This window comes from Entelurus aequoreus, linkage group LG16 (assembly GCF_033978785.1).
Source record: "Entelurus aequoreus isolate RoL-2023_Sb linkage group LG16, RoL_Eaeq_v1.1, whole genome shotgun sequence".
In the NCBI taxonomy this organism is placed as follows: Eukaryota; Metazoa; Chordata; class Actinopteri; order Syngnathiformes; family Syngnathidae; genus Entelurus; species Entelurus aequoreus.
In genome coordinates this window covers 18,629,185-18,653,673 of record NC_084746.1, presented here as the reverse complement: position 1 = coordinate 18,653,673, position 24,489 = coordinate 18,629,185, and the positions used below count along the sequence as shown (strand labels likewise).

The following is a 24,489-nucleotide window of genomic DNA, read 5'->3' as shown; positions in this document are numbered from 1 at the left end:
ATCAAACTAGCGCATTTTTGAAAAGGTGAAGCCTTACGTTGGAGCATTTTTTGAGTAAATTTTTTTGTGGGCATTGAAAATTGCAACTTTACCTAGAGGTAGTTTGGCTGAGTCCGCTCTCAGTGCCGCTGGAGTGATTTCCAAGTGCTGAAGTCAGCAACCGGGCGTACACTCATACGCAACTTAAGTGCCGTAACATGGCACCGTTGGATTTTACGCGAATCGATGCCTAATAGGACCGCTAGGATTCAATCACTGCTGAAACAGTACCACTCTCTATTTGGCAAAGAACATTTTTGATCTAATGCATGTTGGGTAACTTGTGCTGTTCATAATTTGTTTATATTCACTGTACATGTTGATTTTATGGTAGCACATGTTATATGTGAGTAAGTTTGCGTCTTACACACACTACACTGATTAGCCATAGTGAACGTAATCATAAGATTAGTTAACATTTAAAATTAACCCTTATTTGCAGCCTTGGTATAATGGGATCTACTAGCACATCAACATGTTAGCCATTCAGGAAGTGACTCCTAATCCCTGCCTGGTTACGGTAAAGGTTTTAAGCATGCAGGTCAATAGTGATATGATGGCCACTAGCCACTGATGAATCTGACCCTCAAGTTTGATGGTTATGTCGTACTAGACAGCCACAACTCTCTTCCGTATTGTAATGGTTTCTCTTTTGAATAAAAATAGAAAGTGTGGTTTTGAAGCAAGCAATCGCATGGTAGAACGTATAAGGTACAAAGCTGAAGTAGTTTAGTGTGTACTCTCCATGTGGAACTGTTTGGCTTTTATGTCACAGCCAGCATACACCAACACTGATTGTGTAATTGTACACCCACAAGCAGAGTAACATTGCAATGCGGGGCAGCAAGATATTGCGATTTTTTTAATCCCGCGATATATATTGTGATATGAAAAAAATGTCAGCGGGTCTTTTTCGGATATATTTAAGTATGTCCTCTTCCACTCTAGACAAGAGCGTGCTTGCTGATTAAAAGAGAGATCTAAAACTGGACAAGAATGAAACTATAATTTAATTGGACGTCACCCTTCTGTTCACCTGTATTCCAACCCAGGATGCAGTAGAGACAGTCAGGCAACGTCTACTAGGTCAGTGTTTTTCAACCACTGACCACCAGTGTGCCGTGAGATACAGCCTGGTGTGCTGTGGGAGATTATCTAGTTTCACCTATTTGGGCTAAAAATAATTTTTGCAATCCAGTAATTATAGTCTGCAAATTATGTGTTGTTGTTGAGTGGTCGGTGTTGTCTAGAGCTCGGCAGAGTAACCGTGTAATACCCTTCCATATCGGTAGGTGGCTAATTGCTTTGTAAATGTCGGGAACAGCAGGAGGCAGTGTGCAGGTAAAAAGGTGTCTAATGCTTAAACCAAAAATAAACAAAAGGTGAGTGCCCCTAAGAAAAGACATTGAAGCTTAGGGATGGCTATGCAAAACAAAACTAAAACTGAACTGGCTACAAAGTAAACAAAAACAGAATGCTGGACGACAGCAAAGACTTACTGTGGAGCAAAGACGGTGTCAACAATGTACATCCGAACATGACATGACAATCAACAATGTCCCCACAAAGAAAGATAAAAACAACTGAAATATTCTTGATTGCCAAAACAAAGTAGATGTGGGAAATATTGCTCAAAGGAAGACATGAAACTGCTACAGGAAAATACCAAAAAAACAGAAAAAGCCACCAACGTAGGAGCGCAAGACAAGAACTAAAACACTACATTAGGGATGATGTTTGATAAGAAATTATCGAATTCGAGCCTATTATCGAATCCTTTTATCGAACCGATTCCTTATCGATTCTCTTATCGAGTCCAGATAGGTTGTTGTATATGGAAAAAAAACACACAATATTTGGTTTAACAAAAGCTCACTTTTATTATATAATCTAATCTAATAAATAAATAAATATTGACTGTTACCCCCCTAAAAAAATAAAATAAAATAAATAAATATCGACTGTTGTTACCCAAAGTATATTAAGTGGGATTTTTCAGAAAAACAAATATATACAGTAACACAAAAACAACCTGTCTCTGTGATCACTATAGGTGTATAAATAATAATATAGTGTTAAATCAAATCAGTCCCTTGGGCACAAAACTGAAAATAAAACAGTTCTCCAAAAAGTGCAATTCTGCTGCTATTTGACATAACTGTTTGTTATGATGCTTTGACATTTTTGCACTTTATTTCTTTATTGAAAGAAAATTCTATGAAGAGAAAAGTTTTTGCAAATGTGGTTACAATGCTAAAAAATGAAAAGTTAAATCTAAAAAAAGAAATACACTTTATTGAGTTAACATTATTTCTTTATAGGGGGAAATATGTTATGAGCTAGGGAATATAACAACTACACTACCCAGCATGCAACGGGAGTGACGAGCATGCGCGGTAGCCCCGAAAAGTGTTGTTGCATGTTGCCACCCGGCAGCTAAGAATGAGGTTATGTGCACGCTGTGAAAGTAAACTTCAAGAACTCAGCCAACACGCCTCGTCTGCATTATTTATAATTAGACAGACAACACATATACAGTGTGATTTTGTTTTGTTTACAAGGAAAGAAAAACAAAAGTTAAAAAAGGGAAATCATGTCATATATGTTGTATATATATGTATGTACTGCGGTTGCTTTAAGAACGTTGCGACAGCTGCCGTAAAGGAGGTGTGTTGCTAGCCTGGTTGCTATGTTTCCGGTTGGTCGTAAAAGTGTTCGTCATGTGTTTGTACCCTGCTCAAAACTCTCAGTAAAGTTATTCATTGGATTATACCTTTTGTTTTGAACTTTATTACACCTTGGAGCGCTTTTTCCGTTCCATTTTTTTCCTGCTTTCGCTATCTGCGCCTAATGACTGAGCTACGTGACGTCATTTCTTGTGATGTCACACGGAGCATTTCTGTTCGGGACGAGATTCGTTCCCAGGGATTCGAATAAAGAACCAACTCTTTTTCTTTACTATAGTGGTCTCGATAACGGGTACCGGTTCTCAAAAAGGGATTCGAGTCAGAGGAATCGGTTCTTTTCTTATCGAACAACCGGGAAAATCGGTTTCGAGTATCATCCCTACACTACACACAGGAAAACACAAAAAAACTCCAAATAAGTCACGGTGTGATGTGACAGGTGGTGACAGTACTTTGAGACAGTTGCTATATTGATGCATGCTTGGTTATGGCTTAAAGTCATATCCCACAATTTTTACTGTCACTGAGTTTCATTTTTTAATGATTTCTGCTGGTGGTGTGCCTCTGCATTTTTTCAATGCAAAAAATGTGCCTTGGCTCAAAAAAGGTTGAAAAACACTGTACTAGGTGATTGCACCTTACAGGATAAATGATAAATGGGTTATACTTGTATAGCGCTTTTCTACCTTCAAGGTACTCAAAGCGCTTTGACAGTATTTCCACATTTACCCATTCACACACACATTCACACACTGATGGCGGGAGCTGCCATGCAAGGCGCTAACCAGCACCCATCAGAGGCAAAGGGTGAAGTGTCTTGCCCAAGGACACAACGGACGTGACTAGGAAGGTAGAAGGTGGGGATTGAACCCCAGTAACCAGCAACACTCCGATTGCTGGCAGAGCCACTCTACCAACTTCGCCACGCCGTCCCGATAGATCCACACTAAACCCAGAACAGATCTGCATTTTGCTGGAACTTTGCCTTAACACTACATACTTTCAAATCATGGCAACCTTTTACCCACAAAAACATGGTTGTGCCAAGGAATCACCTGTATCCCCAATAGTAGCAAACCTTTACATGGAGGACATAGAAAAGAGAGCTCTGAGCTCTTTTAAGAGAACAGCTCCAAGTCCTTGGTACAGATATGTGGATGACACATGGGTGAAAATCAGAAACCACGTTTAATTTAAAGTGATCGTTTATTGTCAAAACAAATTTTTTTTGTTATTGTTTACAAACTTTGCAAATAAGTCCATGGACACATGAGAACTTTAATGGCAAAAAAAGGATTCAAGTCAGGTAGTAGTAGGAAATCTTTTTTTTTTTTTAAATGTATATCGTTACAGCGCCCTTCTGTGTTTTTGTCTGATTATAATTGTGATCAAAAATGTAATCATTTAATGAATTTCAACATTTTAAATATCAGTTTTTACATTGATATGGCCAATACTGCCCCTTTAACGACTTGGTATTGAATCGATTAGCCAAATTTGTAGTATTGTATTGCCCCAAACTAATGTAAAGTATCCAAGCAAGTGCTTGTTACATCTTAACAGAAGTGTAGACAGAAACATGTGACAACAGAAAGTATCCGCTATTAACACTAAATAACAATAATAATAGTTTGGATAAGATAATACAACTGGAAGTGACGCAATATGTTACCACATATGTCAGCAGCCAAATTAGGAGCATTTGTAACCCCTTTTGAAATGGTTATATTATCATTTATATACCAAATAATATATTGTGATGTATATTGTTATCGCAGGGGGCTGCAATATATATCGCGATATAGATTTAAGGCCATATCGCCCATCCTCAGGGCCAACAAAACTTGGCATACGGGCCATAACTGGCCCCCTGGCCACACTTTGGACGCCCCTGATATACAGTATACCGCTGTCCCTTATCTAGCTGACTTTCCCTACTTGGCTTGTCAGTGTTTGCTATTGATGCCTTTTCATTGACAACACCATGTACTATTCGGTACTACTGTTTTTGTTGTACTTCCTCAGCTAGTGTCCCAGACATGCTCAACTGTTGCCATCGATTGAAGTAAACCATTGGTGGAGCACATTTGTCATTATCCTCAACACTTGAAGACATTCTGCTGGAGATTACTAAAATCAGAGCACATATACTATCATTAGTCTACACAGTTGTGGATGCTATGCTGTGTTATATTCTCTTCACTGTGCTGGAGTGGTCCTTTTTCTCCTTAACATCAATCTTCTTTGTTGTTTTTGTTTGCTCTTTTTTTCCAATTCTACTACTTAAAAAAGCAAGGCGAGTAAAGATGAGCCATACCCTGTGTAAAACATAGACGCACCATATTCCATGAACCTCGTCTTTTTCCTCTCCTCTTGCAGGGGGATTCCAGGGTCCAGCTTGTTTCCGAGCGGCTCGGTCTTGGCAACAATCTGGAACTGTCAGACACCATGGTCCAGCAGAAACTGGATGAGATCAAGGAGCAGATTCGCCGAGAGATTCGCAAGGAGCTGAAGATTAAAGAAGGTGCAGAGAACCTACGCAAGGTACCGTTAATGTCTTTGGTTTACTGTGAGCTGTGTCAACATTATTGCACAACCAAAAGTGTGTCATAGCTTATTCCTGCCTGTTGTGTGTGTGTTATCAAATAGTCTGTCTTCTATCCCAGTCTGTCAATTTCTTCACCTGTCCTCAGGTCACTACAGACAAGAAGAGCCTGGCTTATGTTGACAACATGTTGAAAAAATCCAACAAGAAGGTTGAGGAGCTTCACCAGGAGCTGCAGGAGCTCAACGCCCATATTGTGGTTAAAGACCCTGAAGAATTACAAGGTAACTATGAGCCAACAGTGTTACATATGTGTGTAAATGTTTAAGTGGTGTGTGTGTGACGGTTTTATGTAATCATAATTTGGTAGCGGAAATGCAAATTGTGATGAAAGTCTCTTATTGTCTAATGTAAGGGGCAGTAGAGGCCAACGCAAAACCTAATATATGAAAATACAGTGAAACCTCATATTACAAACTTAATTGGTTCTTGAACGTGTTGCGCAAACCGACAAGTTCATTTAGTAAAGTAGAGTTCCCTATACAAATCAATAGAAACATGAATAATTGGTTTTAGTAAGAAATGGCACACTTTGCAGACACTATGTGTGTGTGTATACATATATATATATATTTCTATATATATATTGATATATAAAACAAGTCTTTTGTATCTAAACAACACAACAACATTACAACAATCTCAAATGTCAACATACACACTCACACACTTCTCGTTGGTGCGTTCCAAAAACAAAAAAAGGAAAATAGTTTTAGCTTGTGTCTGGGAATAAAGGTGGCATTGTTAAACACTCTGGGAGTTTCCGAGTGATAAACGAGCCGTGGCTTCACGTAGTCACCACTAGTATTAGCGCAAACTAGCAGTGTGAGGCGATCCTTCATCGGCTTGTGTCCCGGTTGTGCCTTCTCCTTCGCTGTGGCATCTTGTTCAGTCTCATCACAATTAAAGACTTGCTAAGGAACAAAGCCCCCTTCGCTGATAAAATCCTCCAACTGAAGGAGCCGCAAGCCGGAGGCTAATTAGCTAAAATGCGAGCTGTATAGTTTGTCTAGCAACCTGTTGCCATACAGCAAGACTGTGAGAGTTTGGACACATTAAAGCATTTCCACGAAAATTGTGGAAATAAATACGCCAGAAGTAAAAATAAACACGCCAGAAGTGGAAATAAACACGCCAGAAGTGGAAATAAACATGCCAGAAGTGGAAATTAACACGCCAGAAGTGGAAATTAACACGCCAGAAGTGTAGTTTGCGGTCGAAGCTCTTGGAAATGGCCGTGCTTGTGTGCACAGGATATGACCTAGCAGGCCCCGCCTCTACAAAATGGCTGTCCCCGCATGTACAAGAAGGGATGTCATGAAAATGGCAGCCCCCGATGGCTTCAAGCAGCATGTAGAATGAATGAAGCAAGCGTTCATACGCCGAGACACAGTTCGTACACAGAGGACAAAGACTTCTATGAATATACAGGAATAGGAACACAGTTTTCCCTGGCCCGGGTCACAGGGACCCCCCTCTGGAACCAGGCCTGGTGCTGGGGCTCGATGGCGAGCGCCTGGTGGTTGTGTGTGTCCCCATGGTGCCCGGCCGGGCACAGACTGAAGAGGCAACTTGGGTCCCCCCTCCAATGGGCTCACCTCCTGCAGGCGGGCCTATAGAAGTCAGCTGCTTTGTGAGCTGGGCAGAGAGGCGTATTTGGCACGATGTGAACGTAAACTGAAGAAGACGCAAATGGAGGTTGTACACTGTACTGTGTTGTTGGAAGGTGACTTTACTTTGCCCCAAACTCAAACTACATTGGACTCTCCTTCATAATTATGACACCACATTCTCTGACCTCTCTCCAATGGTGCTTGTGTCTATTGCTAGTATTTGTGTAAATAAAATAACTGTACAGTTATGTTGTCTAAGAGGTAAATTATGATTTCACCACAAATTTTTACTAACATTAGGGATACAACTGTTTATAAAAAAAAAAAGAGATTATTCGGTTGACCTGTCAAGGTTCAATAATCAGTTTGGAGTATATTGTGCTGAGTTCGGGGTCATCGACTCAGTGCTTGCGCCGGCCTCTCTCCGCAATAACGCAGCCATATTATCAAACGTTCCCAGTGTCAATTGACAGTGCAAGAAGCAAAGAGTCGGGTAGGAAAGCTAGAAAAAAACTGACAGAGAAAAGACTCTCAAAGAGGACCTATAATGGTCTATATAATTTGTATTGGATATGCATTGGTGCTCCAAAGTCATATTTATAACCTGTTTTTTTCAAACTGTCTTCAAGCTGTTAGTGGAGGTGTTACTTCTCTTAAAGTTTCAGAATTCATCTTTAGAAAATGTACATTGTTCAAAATATATAATGATCAAAAATAAACAATATATGCCGTATTTTCTGGACTATAGAGAGCACCAGTATATAAGACACACCCACGAAATTTCCCCATACATTAACCGCACCGGACTATAAACCACAGATATATACGTTGTCAAATTAGTTATTTACACAAAAATATTTTGTAAATGTTTATTTCCATCCATCCATTTTCTACCGCTTGCCCCTTTTGGGGTCGCGGGGGGTGCTGCAGCCTATCTCAGCTGCATTCGGGCGGAAGGCGGGGTACACCCTGGACAAGTCGCCACCTCATCGCAGCAAATGTTTATTTACATACCTTAATTGTTTCCAAACGGTGTCTGTAACACAGCAGTAAAACGGCTGATCACACTAAACAGAAGTCATCGTCATGGACCCTCTAGCTGCGCAAGCTAGCTCTCCAATCAGCTAAGCAGACTAAATTTGGTGATGTTTTGGTGAATTTGCCGTGGAAACTGTGTGCAAGCTCACGCCCAAATGCATGAACCTTACGATTTAATTTAATTTTGGCATTGTTTTTTAACACCAGTGTCCAAAAGGGTAACAAAGTTTTTAAGTCAGGAAGCGAAAAACCGTCATAGGTCCCGTTTAGAGAGCAGGGCAGAGACACCTCCTACTTTGCAGCCAAGTGCTGTTCTGGAGGGTGTGGGATTTCAGCACATGGTGAATGCAGTCAAGCCTCTAGTGCTGTGCGATACGGACAAAAAATATATCCCGATTATAGATAATTGTATATCACGATAACAGTATACATCACAATATATAAATATATGCACATACCATATTTTCCGGACTATAGAGTGTATAAGCCGCACCCACTAAATTTTAGAGGAAAACTTTTTTTTTTCATACATTAGCCGCACTGGACTATAAGCCGTAGACCTATACAGTCGTGGTCAAAAGTTTATATACACTTGTGAAGGACTTAATGTCATGGCTGTCTTGAGTTTCCAATCATTTCTACAACTCTTATTTTTTTGTGATAGAGTGATTGGAGCACATACTTGTTTGTCACAAAAAACATTCATGAAGTTTGGTTCTTTTATGAATTTATTATGGGTCTACTGAAAATGTGACCAAATCTGCTGGGTCAAAAGTATATATACAGCAACATACATTATCAATGTTGGTGATGTAGAAAAGTTACAATCAAATCAAATTAGCTTCATGGCATGTCCTCTTAACTTCATGTGAGTGATTATGATTGACGACACCTGTTGACTTCTCTGAGCCCATTTAAATGGGGCTCATGTGATGCAGTCATTAGACTCGGTTACAAACGCGACAATGGGAAAGTCTAAGGAACTCAGCGCAGATCTGAAAAAACGAATCATTGACTTGAACAAGTCAGGAAAGTCACTTGGAGCCATTTCAAAGCAGCTTAAGGTCCCAAGAGCAACTGTGCAGACAATTGTTCGTAAGTATTAAGTGCATGGCACAGTTTTGTCACTGCCACGTTTAGGAAGAAAATGCAAGCTATCACCTGCTGCTGAGAGAAAATTGGTCAGGATGATCAAGAGTCAAACGAGAACCACCAAAAAGCAGGTCTGCAAGGAATTGGAAGCTGGTGGAACACAGGTGTCAGTGTCCACAGTCAAGCGTGTTTTGCATCGCCATGGACTGAGAGGCTACCATGCAAGAAGGAAGCCCTTGCTCCAGAAGCGACACCTTAAGGCTCGTCTAAAGTTTGCTGCTGATCACATGGACAAAAATAAGATCTTCTGGAGGAAAGTTCTGTGGTCAGATGAAACAAAAATTGAGCTGTTTGGCCACAATACCCAGCAATATGTTTGGAGGAGAAAAGGTGAGGCCCTTAATTCCAGGAACACCATGCCTACCGTCAAGCATGGTGGTGGTTGTATTATGATCTGGGCCTGTTTTGCTGCCAATGGAACTGGTGCTTTACAAAGCGTAAGGGACAATGAAAAAGGAGGATTACCTCCAAATTCTTCTGGACAACCTAAAATCATCAGCCCGGAGGTTGGGTTTTGGGCGCAGTTGGGTGTTCCAACAGGACAATGACCCCAAACACACGTCAAAAGTGGTAAAGGAATGGCTAAATCAGGCTAGAATTAAGGTTTTAGAATGGCCTTCCCAAAGTCCTGACTTAAACGTGTGGACAATGCTGAAGAAACAATTCCATGTCATAAAACCAACAAATTTAGCTGAACTGCACCAATTTTGTCAAGAGGAGTAGTCAAAAATTCAACCATAAGTTTGCCATAAGCTTGTGGATGGCTACCAAAAGCGCCTTGTTGCAGTGAAACTTGCCAAGGGACATGTAACCAAATATTAACATTGCTGTATGTATACTTTTGACCCAGCAGATTTGGTCACATTTTCAGTAGACCCATAATAAATTCATAAAGGAACCAAACTTCATGAATGTTTTTTGTGACAAACAAGTATGTGCTCCAATCACTCTATCACAAAAAATAAGAGTTGTAGAAATTATTGGAAACTCAAGACAGCCACGACATTATGTTCTTTACAAGTGTATGTCAACTTTTGACCACGACTGTATGTTGTGAAATGAGTTATTTACACAGAAATATTTTATAAATGTTTATTTACACACCTTAAGTGTTTCCAAACAGTGTCTGTAACACGGCAGTAAAACGGCTGATCAAACAAAACAGAAGTCATCGCAAGCTACCTCTCCAATCAGCTAAACAGACTCAATAACTCCACGGTGACGTTTTGGTGAATTTACTGAGGAATTTGTGAAACTGAAACAATATAAAAATAATGCCATTGTAAACGTGTTTGCATATTAGCTAATGCTAACGAGGCTAGCTTGATTACATTACAAGAGCATGTACAGATATGCATGAAAACACTCCTACAGACATCACACATAGGACGGTTTAGTATAAATAGTTTTAGTTACTGTATATTGTAAAAGGGGCAGCACGGTGGTACAGGGGTTAGTGCATGTGCCTCACAATACAAATGTCCTGAGTTTGATCCCGGGCTTGGGGTCTTTCTGTGTGGAGTTTGCATGTTCTCCCCGTGAGTGTGTGGGTTCCCTCCCGATACTCCGGCTTACTCCCACCTCCAAAGACATGCACCTGGGGATAGGTTGATTGGCATCACTAAATTGGCCCTAGTGTGTGAATGTGAGTGTGAATGTTGTCTGTCTATCAGTGTTGAGGTGAGGTGGCGACATGTCCAGGGTGTACCACGCCTTCCACCCGAATGCAGCTGAGATAGGCTCCAGCAACCCCCGCAACCCCGAAAGGGACAAGCGGTAGAAAATGGATGGATGGATGGATACATTGTAAAACTTACAAACGTTGCCTGGAGTGATGAATGAAGAATCCTTTCGAACAAAAACACTATGGACAGTTTTACTTTTGGTTCAAGGCTAGGGATGTCCGATAATATCGGATTGCCAATATTATCGTCCGATGAATGCTTTAAAATGTAATATCGGAAATTATCAGTATCTGTTTCAAAATGATCGTAGGGATAAGTACAGAACGCCAATAAACCGTAAAGGCACTGCCTTTGCGTGCCAGCCCAATCACATAATATCTACGGCTTTTCACACACATAAGTGAATGCAATTCATACTTGGTCAACAGCCATACAAGTCACACTGAGGGTGGCCGTATAAACAACTTTAACTCTGTTACAAATATGCGCCACACTGTGAACCCACACCAAACAAGAATGACAAACACATTTCGGGAGAACATCCGCACCGTAACACAACATAAACACAACAGAACAAATACCCAGAACCCCTTGCAGCACTAACTCTTCCAGGACGCTACAATACCCCCTACCCCTGCTCCCCCCACCTCAACCCCGTCCCCCCAACCCCGCCCACCTCAACCTCCTCATGCTCTCTCAGGGAGAGCATGTCCCAAATTCCAAGCTACTGTTTTGAGGCACGTTAAAAAAAACAATGCACTTTGTGACTTCAATAATAAATATGGCAGTGCCATGTTGGCATTTTTTTCCATAACTTGAGTTGATTTATTTTGGAAAACCTTGTTACATTGTTTAATGCATCTAGCGGGGCATCACAACAAAATTAGGCATAATAATGTGTTAATTCCTGTATATGTCGGTATCGGTTGATATCGGAATCTGTAATTAAAAGTTGGACAATATCGGAATATCGGATATCGGCAAAAAAGCCATTATCAGACATTCAAGGCATTATCAAAACCAAAAGTACATTTTTAACCTGCAACACCTGCAGTGAGCGAACTTGTCCAAAAGATGGTGCCATAGCACAAACAATAACACACCTTTCCAGTGTCCCTGCTTGGGTTTAATGAAAACTTTTGAACACAAAACTTTAGCAAAAAAAATTCCATAAACTAGCTGCACGGTTTATAAGCCGCAAGGTTCAAAGCGTAGGAAAAAAAACAGCGGGTTATAGTCCGGAATTTACGGTATATGTACGGTAAGGTTCTGTTGAAAAAAAATGTATCTATTTGAAGATACAATCTAACATTGTTGTTGAAGGGTTTGCCCCTGGCTTGTCTGGTAGCTGCTACAGTATTCATTCAGTAACACAAGTTGTTTGTTTTGAAACAATCTTTTATTTGACTAGCAACAAAGCTGTTACCATTATAAAGCCAAGTATCACATTGTAAGTCATGTTGGTGTTGTGCCACAACAACCTCAGTATTCTGCCAGAGCAGAGTCAGTCTGTGGAGGTGAGTCACTCTCCAGCGACTGACATTGTTGCATTTCACATTCCACCAATGATTGTTCCCCTGTGAGGCTGTTGACAGTCGGCTCCTGTGCCTTTTGTCAACAACAATGAAAGTTGGAGAGAGTCAAGCACAACAGTGGGCTTGGAGCTGGTGGCGTGGTGAGGCAGTTGCTGGAGGAAAGGAAGTTGACGCATGTTGTTTGTCTGCCTGATGGCGTTGACGTCCCCCGCTTCAGTTGACATTAGGAAGGCGATGTGGAGGGCCGCGTGTTTTGGGGGAGGGAAGCCAGCTTGTCTCGGTAAATGGTTATCTCCAGTGGGAACAAATTTAGCCCGTCTCTGTGACCCTCTGTCTGATGAACGATGTCTTTCTTTCTCACTGACGCGCTGCCACCGGAATGTCGCTGAGCATGGTGAAATGACGGAGAGCAGAGAATTGAGCGCGTCTTGGCCCCATGGTCATGGGATATCTTCTTGCCCTATGGTCATGGGATATCTTCTTGACACATGGGCAGCTTGAGCAGGGCTTGTTTCCCAAACCAGTCAGAAAAGAGTTGCTCTGTCTGCACAAGCTGCCAGAATGTTGAACAAGCATTTTTTCCACTGCTCACTCATAGGTTCAATGTTTTTACATTTGACCTTTTAATACCTACAAAATAGCTGATGTGTCCTCAAAATATGTTACAATATTTCTTGTACCATTTCTATGCTACGGATAAGACTTCTCAAACGTGGGACATGATTTTGGAATCATGCATCAAGTTTATTGATATCAAGTAGGGGTAGATAATAATATTGTAGATAACGCAGTATTACGGTTTTAAAAACTTCTTAATAATGCCATTAGGTTTTTTTGATTGATTGAGACTTTTATTAGTAGGTTGCACAGTGAAGTACATATTCCGTACAATTGACCACTAAATGGTAACACCCGAATAAGTTTTTCAACTTGTTTAAGTCGGGGTCCACTTAAATTGATAAAGTGGGTGTGACGGTACCAAACAAAAACTTGGTGAGTGTAGTTTTTTTCTGGCTGTTTTGTCTGAAAATTGCCAGTCTGAAAATAAACTCCACCTCCAAGAATCCTCTGGGCAGCGCGGGTTCACAATGTGGACCTAAAGAGGAAGCAGCAAGTGAAGTGTGTTCCACTTCGTAGTAGATAAGAGGAATTGTTTTTTCAAAACCTGTTAAGTTATGTTGCTAACAAACAGACAAACAAACCCGTTCGTCTCGAGTGTTCCACGCCAAGACCGACTCGGTCAAGGTGCACTGCGCCGAGAGAAAGCACCTGCTGCAAACCAAACTACTTGATAAGCTACCATCACCCGGAAAAGATGAAGCCTGCGAAGCTAAATTTCAATTTGTGAGAAATTTACATGATTAAAAGCTAAAATGTGACTTAACTTTTCTGAGAAGCTGCATTTTCATAATATATCCACTGTAGAGGACACTGCTTCTCTGAAAGTAAAAGTTGGGAGATTCAGTGGATGTTCCCGAACAATTCTTTGCACTTAAAAATACTTGTTTGTAGAAGCGCTGTCAACGTTAGCGCTAGAGGCTGGAATCTTTGGCTACCTCACGATTCGATTATGATTACGATTCAGCACGTACGATTCGATTAATAATCGATTATTTATGCATCTTTAATTTATGTATATTGATGCAGTTTTCCTTTTCTTTACATTTCACAAAATAAACGTTTATCACTTGCAACTTAAAAACAGTGCATTTGTAATAAGAAATTCCCATCACATTTATTAAATTAATGAAAATGTGTGTAAAACTGGAACATAAGTACCCTAAAATAAAAGAGCTCGTTGGATTTCTCGGTGAGGTAGCTCACTGCAGTCAGCCACATTTTAGAACTGTCTGCATTACTTTATTTACAATGCATACATCGATTATTGATGTTTCCTTAATGATTTTATAATCGTCCTTGTCCGAATTGCAATGCATCTAAAAATCTATTATTTAATTAAATAAATGATGGCGTTATCATAAACGAATAAAGATGAATCACAGTGTTTGTTTTGACCGCCGAAAGGCAGCGCACATTGCACAGGCAGTGATGACGTCACACACTAGTGTGATGATAGTTAGAGCGATGTGCTCTGTTCCCTTCAAAAACAAACTCCTTTAGATAAAACTGAGGTAAATAGTTAATATTGCAGCGCCAAACTTTCTTATCATCGGAGTAGATCAAGTTGAAGAGCATCTTAAAGCAATACATGGACGTGAGGATGGGGTCGCTAGCATGAATGCTATATGGACAGCAAACAGAGATTAATGAAACAAGGCCTTTTCAAAATGGACAGCCACCGCACGCAGGACACCAACTTCTGTGAGGACCAAGTGCTGCAAGATGTCCTTCATGTCGCCAACTAATGTCCTTCAAATTAGAGCTGGTTTACACAAAAAGAGATCAGCGCTGTAAAGTAAATAAGCTTGTTTGTGTTCCAGAGGGTTTGTAATTAGATGAAGGCAGACCATAAATCAAGGGACATGTTCTTTATTGACAACCGTCACGTCTCTCGTCAACCACTGGCTTTTTGTTAAGGCACCTTCTCTCACACACACACATTTCCGGCGTCACAATTATAGCACAACACGTCACATCCGGTCTAACATCGCCAACAAAATGAAAAATGGCTTCCTATTCTTTAAACACACTAGTTCAACTAAGGAAGAGTAAATGCAGATGTAAATGATGCACTACGTAAAGTTGTTTACGGATGTTTTTATTACATTATTTATTAATAAACTACAGTTTACTATAGTTTAGCAAATACTTTCAAAATGTGCATTTACATTAATTCTTACTATACTTACTGTCACCAAGTTTTGAGCAAATCAATGACTTGCACTTCAGTAAAGCATTTAAAAAACGTTCCTATGTGACATTGTGACTACCATATTGCATTTGTATCCAAATATTAGAGTATTCCCTTCAGCAAATTGTATTTATGGAAGCAAATAATAACTTCTGATTAATTATGATTAATCACAGTTCACGAGTGATTAATCTGATTTTAAAAAGGAATCACTTGACAGCCCTAGTTCGTAGTAATAAATATTATTAGAATATTTTAGCAAATTGAATGTGTTCAATTATATTAAGTGTGTTTATCCTAACTATACCTGCCACTTCATTTTATACACTGGCAATTTTACATCTTTTTTTGGGGCCACAATAATATCGTACCATGGCCTTAACACCGTGATAATATCGTACTGTGAGATTTTGATGTCGTGACATCCCTACTACCGAGATGTAAACATTTACCAGTATTAAAACTGTCGAGGTTTGTATTACTGTTTTGAAAATAATTTTTTCATAAAACTGTCTCTCTTCGATAAACTCACGGACCGATGATACTGTTCATTGACTGGAGAAGCAGGCTGGTGTGCTAACTGCTATCTAGCTTAGCTGCTAACATGAGTTTGAAACATATTCAAGTCTTTCCCCATGAAGAACCAACATACCCCAATCTAAACTTCTATAAAGACTTTGCTGTCTGAGCAACTTATCTATTCAAGTTTGCACATTGACCCTACAGGCTGTGTGTCTTAGGACAGAGTGGTCGCTGTGAAGAACCATTCACAAACTTGCATACAACAGGGAGTGGACCCGCCTGATGTCACATCAGACGTGTTAGCCTTTATCATTAAACCACTAAAACCATTTTACAAATTAGAAGAGAAGAAGGTAAACATATTTAAACACTAACATAATATGTCTCCTAAGAAGCCAGGACAATATTTAATCTTTTTTCTGCCAAGGAAAATATATTGTCTTGTAGTTTTTATTTTATTTTTGTTTGTGCATGTGTGTGTAAATGTCATTTTTGAGCACATTCAACAATACCGTGATCATTATGTCACAATAACTGACATCAAACGTTGATATCGTTACGCCCAAAAGTTCCCAAAAAATGATAACAGCCACTGTTACAACTGCCTTACTGGTAAGACTTTTGTTGTTGTCGTGTAAATGAAAGTTATTGGCTCAATTAGCGTTGTTAATTTTGGCCCAGTTAAAGGGTTCCATGCATACCGAATACCTTTTTTGTAATGATACTTGGCAACTTAATTAAGTAATTGCTAATTATTTCCTATTTCTTTATGACTCGCGGACACGACAAGATGGTAATTCCCTGGCATAAACGTCTTTTGGTATTTAAGCAGTGATGAGCTACATGTAGCTAAGCCACGTAGCTGAACTACATCTTCCAGTAGTTTAACTACTTTTTAACAAGTAGATTTTTCTGTAGCTGAGGTACTTTTAGAGCCATGTTGCGAGATAGCTTACATCAAAGCTACAAGCTACGAATTTTATTTATATAGCGCTTTTCTCTAGTGACTCAAAGCGCTTTTACATAGTGAAACCCAATATCTTAAGTTCCATTTGAACCAGTGTGGCACTGGGAGCAAGTGGGTAAAGTGTCTTGCCCAAGGACACAACGGCAATGACTAGGATGGCGGAAGTGGGGATCGAACCTAGAACCCTCGAATTGCTGGCACGGCCACTCTACCAACAGAGCTATACCGCCCCACAATGAATGAATGAATGAATGAGAACATCCATACATACAGAGAACAACCATTATGATTGGTTGATGTTCGTAGGATGAGTCACAATTGTCAAAGGTTAGGGCCAAATATTACACACTGGCCAATTAAAGGCAAGATAAGGCAGGAGTTCGAAACCAAGAAGCAAAATTATAACATAGACGATGAGGAGTCCGAGACAGAGGGACGCCTCAAGCTGACCACTCAAAAAAAAAGAAACATACTTGAAAATGTAAGAGGAATTTTTCTCATGCAGATTAGATTTTTCCTATAGTGATCAAGATGACGTGCAGGAAACCCACAATAATGTGTGTCCTTGGCCATATTTAGACAAATGTATGCGTATTGAGAAAACAATGGCCAAAACCTTAGTTTTTAGTTGTTTACTCTGTAAACCAAAATCATACCTATCATAATCATATCTCTTCATCTAAGACGTGGAACACAAATTTAGGAACACACAATAAGGTGAGTTGACTTCATGAAAAGTTTTACTGCACATAACCATTAGCCACTGTTCCCAAACAACACACAACTCATTGTTTTTTTTGTCAAGATATAGATAGATGCTGTTTTTTTACTGTAGGTAGAGAACATGAATAACATTATAGAGGTGGGCCAAAGAAAAGGCAAACTAAATAAATACATAGAGTGGGGTGTGGGGACCCCTAGAGGTAGTTGTAGGGTGTCAGCAGCTAAATGACAGATAGTTATTAGTAATATTTGTACACTCTCAGTTACATTAAAATGTGGGCCCATAGATAGAAATGTTGTTAGATGTAGCTAGCTACTTGTGCATTGTAGTTTGTAGTGTAGCTTGCTACAATTCTCCTTTGATAGCTTCCCCTGTTGGTTAGCGACATTTCATGGAGAGTAACTTGTAGCTTAGCTTGCTACATTTTCCAAGTAGCTTGCCCATCACTGTATTTAAGTTTATATGACTATATAAACAGCTTTTGTAAACACCAAGAAAGTTCACTTGGTCTTTCACTGTGATGTCATTGCTGAGAGAATATTCAGGCCCACTTTCTTTTTGCGTTCTCATCAGAAACGGAGGGGAGTGTTGCCCTTGTCAGCTGTCCAGCGATGACATCATCGCAGCAGCTATTCAGCAGCTCAGTGTCTTGTCCACCAGCCCAGCGTGGGCTGAACCGCTTTTAGAAGCAGGGGGAGTTCTCAACTTGATGCAACCAAACCAACCCCCCCCTCCGCTCACGCTTTGTCGAAAGGAGAAACGCCCAAGCTTGAAGACTGCACAAGACTTCTGCAGCACTCCCGTGTGGGTCTTTTCTGCCGCCATTTATCCTCCAAGGTTGAAATCCCACTGACTTAGAAAGAACATACGTATCAAGGTGATATGCAACTACAAACCCCGTTTCCATATGAGTTGGAAAAATTGTGTTAGATGCAAATATAAACGGAATACAATGATTTGCAAATCATTTTCAACCCATATTCAGTTGAATATGCTACAAAGACAACATATTTGATGTTGAAACTGATAAACTTTTTTTTTTTTTGCAAATAATTATTAACTTTAGAATTTGATGCCATCAACACGTGAAAAAGTTGGGAAAGGTAGCAATAAATACTGATAAAGTTGAGAAATGCTCATCAAACACTTATTTGAAACATCCCACAGGTGAACAGGCAAATTGGGAACAGGTGGGTGCCATGATGGGTATAAAAGTAGATTCCATGAAATGCTCAGTCATTCACAAACAAGGATGGGGCGAGGGTCACCACTTCGTCAACAAATGCGTGAGCAAATTGTTGAACAGTTTAAGAAAAACCTTTTTCAACCAGCTATTGCAAGGAATTTAGGGATTTCACCATCTACGGTCCGTAATATCATCAAATGTTCAGAGAATCTGGAGAAATCACTGCACGTAAGCAGTTAAGCCCGTGACCTTCGATCCCTCAGGCTGTACTGCATCAACAAGCGACATCAGTGTGTAAAGGATATCACCACATGGGCTCAGGAACACTTCAGAAGCCCACTGTCAGTAACTACAGTTGGTCGCTACATCTGTAAGTGCAAGTTAAAACTATTCTATGCAAGGCGAAAACCGTTTATCAACAACACCCAGAAACGCCGTAAGCTTCGCTGGGCCTGAGCTCATCTAAGATGGACTGATACAAAGTGGAAAAGTGTTCTGTGGTCTGACGAGTCCACATTTCAAATTGTTTTTGGAAACTGTGGACGTCGTGTCCTCCGGACCAAAGAGGAAAAGAACCATCCGGATTGTTATAGACGCAAAGTTGAAAAGCCAGCATCTGTGATGGTATGGGGGTGTATTAGTGCCCAAGACATGGGTAACTTACACATCTGTGAAGGCGCCATTAATGCTGAAAGGTACATACAGGTTTTGGAGCAACATATGTTGCCATCCAAGCAACGTTACCATGGACGCCCCTGCTTATTTCAGCAAGACAATGCCAAGCCACATGTTACATCAACGTGTCTTCATAGTAAAAGAGTGCGGGTACTAGACTGGCCTGCCTGTAGTCCAGACCTATCTCCCATTGAAAATGTGTGGCGCATTATGAAGCCTAAAATACCACAACGGACTGTTGAACAACTTAAGCTGTACATCAAGCAAGAATGGGAAAGAATTCCACCTGAGAAGCTTAAAAAATGTGTCTCCTCAGTTCCCAAACGTTTACTGAGTGTTGTTAAAAGGAAAGGCCATGTAACACAGTGGTGAACATGCCCTTTCCCAACTACTTTGGCACATGTTGCAGCCATGAAATTCTAAGTTAGTTATTATTTGCAAAAAAAAAAAAGTTTATGAGTTTGAACATCAAATATCTTGTCTTTGTAGTGCATTCAGTTGAATATGGGTTGAAAAGGATTTGCAAATCATTGTATCAACGTTGCGGAACGTGTGGTCACTGACTAAAGAGAATATCTAGTAAAGTATTACCAGGAGTTGTTCCTCATATAGCGTTATGGGACATTAGTCAGTGGTCAAGCTCATTAAAAGTCAGTAGTTTTAAAGGAGCGCATTATTCCTTTTTGCCTTTCCTACAGGTGTTCGAATCCCTTACTAGGTCTCAGAGTGACACATACACACACAGTTGGCAGACAAACCAGTCCGACTTCTTCAGGCGGGATTTGTAAGTTCAGTTTCAGTTTCTGTGTCTGTGGCGTCATTGTACAACTACCGATAGAAGGCTGCCTATAGTAGATGCTAGTTTTTCTCAGTGAGATCATAAAACTATTTGCTTATGACACAGACAAGGAGGCTTTTTTAACATAAGTCCACCTAAACCTAAAAACAACACTGGAAACAATCCAATTGTCAATTTCAGACATAGGTTATAATACCTAGCCAGCGAGTTAATGTGTGTGTGTGATGGGAGTGATCTAATCAATCTGAGACGGGTTTCCCTGTCCCTTGCAAGTACACACATGAAGTCATGTGTCATCAATCACAACGTTCTAGTCCGTCTTTACAATATTAATGTTGTTGCAACAATGTTGTTCTTGTGCCGGGAATAAATGAAGTCTTGTGTTAACAAATTTTTTTCCGCAGATTTCTTTAAAGGTGCTACCTGACAGGTTTTTGTAAGCCAAGTTATAAATGATCATGCCGAGCTGCAGGGTTGTTTAGCTAACCTTTAAATGGCTGACGGCCAAAAATACTTGCAGTCTATTTGTGACAAAGTCCAGCCATAGTCATATCCTGCAGCAGTGGTTGTTTGCAAAGTGCAGTAACGTGCTAACCCATCTTCTCTGCGTTGTTCCCCAGAATGCCCTCTGACCCCAGATACCCCCAACAGTGAGACGCGACTATGGACAAGCAACTGCCGCCTGGCAGCCCTGAAAAGGCAGAACGACATCGAGCTGAAGGTTAAACAAGGGGCTGAAAACATGATTCAGATGTACTCGAATGGTCCATCCAAGGTAAGGTTTGGGTTGCCTACAAGGCCTCATAGATGCATGCTATCCAAAAACGTTAGCACATTTTACATCAAGGAGACTTTAGTAGAAAGGGAAGACAACTTCCCCTCAGACTCCATCTAAATATGTAGATTAGCACTTGTTTGTTTCTTGTCAACTGTGGTACTTCTAGCAACAATATGAGAGCTCATGGTTGACTTATCTTTGCATTGCAGTCTTATATATGTTGTTTCATCATGTCATTATTGATTATTTGTTTTTTGTCTGTTTGCACACATGGACATGGCAATTTCATTTATCCTGCAATTAAGTACCTATGCCAGGAGATTATGTATTTCTGGGGTTTGTCTGTTTTTTGTTGGTTAGCAACTTAGCTCTAAACATTATGAGTGGATATTAATTTAACTTTCAGAAGTTGTCAGAAATAGAATAGGGACAAAGTGATTACATTTTAAGGGTTGATCCGGATCACTGTCTGAATTCAGGATTATTTTTGAAAGATTCTTTACTATTGGGAGATAGGGCCTGGCGGAGGTCTGCGCTTTCCCGGTGCTTTTGTAGTTAATATCCAGGGTTTCCCTTTTAATGTAATTGAATGTGGCGCACTGCCACGGCATATTTGTTGCTGCATCGCCTTGAAAATAAGGGTTTGTTTGTTTGTTTGTTTGTTTGTTTGTTTGTTTGTTTGTTTTACTTGAAAACAAATTAAAGTAATATAATGTATTGTAAGGCCTAGAAGAAGTCACACAAAGTCAGACGCTTTTTTTAACTTTTAGTACCAATCTTATGATAACAAACAGCACAATTCCAACCAGTTTTTCCTCTTGTGCACACACTTCCATCTCCCATTCTTGCTTGATGTACAGCTTAAGTTGTTCAACAGTCCGGGGTCTCAGTTGTCATATTTTACGCTTCATAATGCGCCACACATTTTCAATGGGAGACAGGTCTGGAGTACAGGCAGGCCATTCTAGTACCCGCACTCTTTTACTACGAAGCCACGCTGTTGTAACACATGCAGAATGTGGCTTGGCATTGTTTTGCTGAAATAAGCAGGGGCGTCCATGAAAAAGACATCGCTTGGATGGCAACATATGTTGCTCCAAAACATATGTGTACCTTTCAGCATTAATGGTGCCTTCACAGATGTGTAAGTTACCCATGTCTTGGGCACTAATACACCCCCATACCATCACAGATGCTGGCTTTTGAACTTTGCGCCTATAACAATCCGGATGGTTCTTTTCCTCTTTGGTCCGGAAGACACGACATCCACAGTTTCCAAAAACAATTTGAAGTGGACTCGTCAGACCACAGAACACTTTTCCACTTTGCATCAGTCCATCTTAGATGAGCTTGGGCCCAGCGAAACCGGCGGCATTTCTGGGTGTTGTTGATAAATGGTGTTCGCTTTGCATAGTAGAGTTATAACTTGCAATTACAGATGAAGCAACGAACTGTAGTTACTGACAGTGGTTTTCTGAAGTGTTCCTGAGCCCATGTGGCAATATTCTTTACACACTGATGTCGGTTTTTGATGCAGTACCGCCTGAAGGATTGAAGGTCACGGGCATTTGTTGGTTTTCAGCCTTGCATGCAGTGGTTTATCCAGATTCTCTGAACCTTTTGATGAAATTACGGACCGTAGATGGGGAAATCCCTAAATTCTTTGCAATAGCTCGTTGAGAAATGTTTTCGACAATTTGGTCATGCATTTGTTCACAAAGTGGTGACCCTCGCCCATCCTTGTTTGTGAATGACTGAGCATTTCATGGAAGCTGCTTTTATACCCAATCATGACACCTACCTGTTCTCTGTTAGCCTGTTCACCTGTGGGATGTTCCAAATAAGTGTTTGATGAGCATTTATCAACTTTCTCAGTCTTTTTTGCTACTTGTGCCAGCCTTTTTGAAACATGTTGCAGGCATCAAATTCCAAATGAGATAATATTTTCCAAAAATAACAAAGTTTACCAGTTCGAACGTTAAGTATCTTGTCTTTGCAGTCAATTCAATTGAATATAGCTTAAAAAGAATTTGCAAATCATTGTATTCTGTTTTTATTTGCGATTTACACAATTGTGCCAACTTCACTGGTTTTGGTTTTTTATATATATATACATATATATATATATATATATATATATATATATATATATATATATATATATATATATATATATATATATATATATATATATATATATATATATATATACTATTATTTGCGCACTATTGACAAGTAATTCACCGAAAAAAGACTTTGATTACCAAAACAAAACGCACGCCATTGTCTGGAGTGTAGTCAGCATGTCTGCAATGTGGACGTAACTTTAATATACATGTCCAAGCAGAGGAAAATTAATGTTAAAATCTTGTCTTGTTCTCGTACAATATTGTATATAATCTCGTCTCTTGAGGTAAGTGTATCATCACACCCCTAACTTGCATTGGCAGAATAAATATTTGTTGTTTTAACTTCTTACAGTAAGAGCCACATTATTGTTATTTGAGTGTTTAATTATATTTATCTACTTCCGTTTCAATATGTAAGGGTTTAAGAGTTTTTCTTACTGATAAAGGCCAAACAGGGGTTGCCCTTCACTTTCGGTATATGTGACATCATTGGAGTGTACTTCTTGTTGTAGACACGTTCGTGCGTAGAACTTCACATCAACCTTTTTGATTTTAGTCTGTACGGTCAATGTGCACAACTGAACAGCTTGGTTTCTTAGACAGCAATGTGGTTATACAAGTTTACATCTGGCTTTGTAATGCAGAAAGACGATAAATGCGTCTTGTATTAATGTTAACATCTAAGCTAGTTAGCCATTAGGATAGGATAGACTTTTAATTATCCCACTATGGAGAAATTACGTTGTTGGAGTGTAGGTTTTTACATATAGTAACAGAAGTAAAATGTAATTTTAAAAAAATATAATAATAAACACTACATATTGTGCACTAAAATGTAATGATAAATAAAAGACAAATCAAAACAAAATACACTAACATCCGTATTACACACTACGGGATTGGTCAGCATCCTTCTGTCAGCCACCTCCCTAATGCTGCCTAGTGGGCAGCCTAAGACAGAGTCAGCTCTCTTAATCAGTTTATTAAGTCTGTTTCTGTCACTGACTCGCTGCTTTTCTATGAAATAAGCGGTATCACCGTGTTTTTTTTAAAGTCTATTATTTTTCTACTGTTTATCATTACACCAGTAATCGATACATTATACCAGTAATCAATACATCTCTAAGGGACACGTTCTTTTTTTTTTTTGTCTCTAACTTGAGAATTTCTCTGAATTGCAATGAATTTAGATCAACTTCCTGTAAATCCTACTCAACATCTTGTGGAGGCGAGCCAATGCAATTCAAATTCTTCAAATTCATTTAATTAGAATTCCATGTGTGATCTTATAAATAAGTAAGCCAATGTACAAAAACAAGGGCCAGTGAAAGAATAAAGGATTTTATGACCCCAAGCTACTGTATGGTGAACAGACCATAGCAGAATATAGCTTGCCGGTGATTTCCATGCTAAATGTGAGTATTTGAATGACACGATACCATGATCCCTGGAGTTTCCCAGATTAAAGACTAAGCACCACTTCCACTCTGCAGATGGCATGAAGTGAACATAGTGGCTTTGCTTTCACCTCCTTGTTGCGGCA

General features: G+C 39.8%; 1 protein-coding gene across 3 annotated transcripts in view; it reads left to right on the top strand.

The window, feature by feature from the left end:
- The window catches only part of pkn2a (protein kinase N2a), a 102,741-nt gene that overhangs the window by 39,554 nt on the left and 38,698 nt on the right, over positions 1-24,489 (top strand). For 2 of the 3 annotated variants that reach the window (XM_062022297.1, XM_062022296.1), the window contains exons 2-4: positions 5,106-5,270; positions 5,420-5,555; positions 20,660-20,814. In XM_062022297.1, coding sequence (XP_061878281.1) covers positions 5,106-5,270; positions 5,420-5,555; positions 20,660-20,814 — 456 coding nt within the window. Of the gene's footprint in view, positions 1-5,105; positions 5,271-5,419; positions 5,556-18,077; positions 18,257-19,938; positions 20,025-20,659; positions 20,815-24,489 lie in introns of those variants that run through there. The other variant, XM_062022298.1, reaches the window with a different exon arrangement.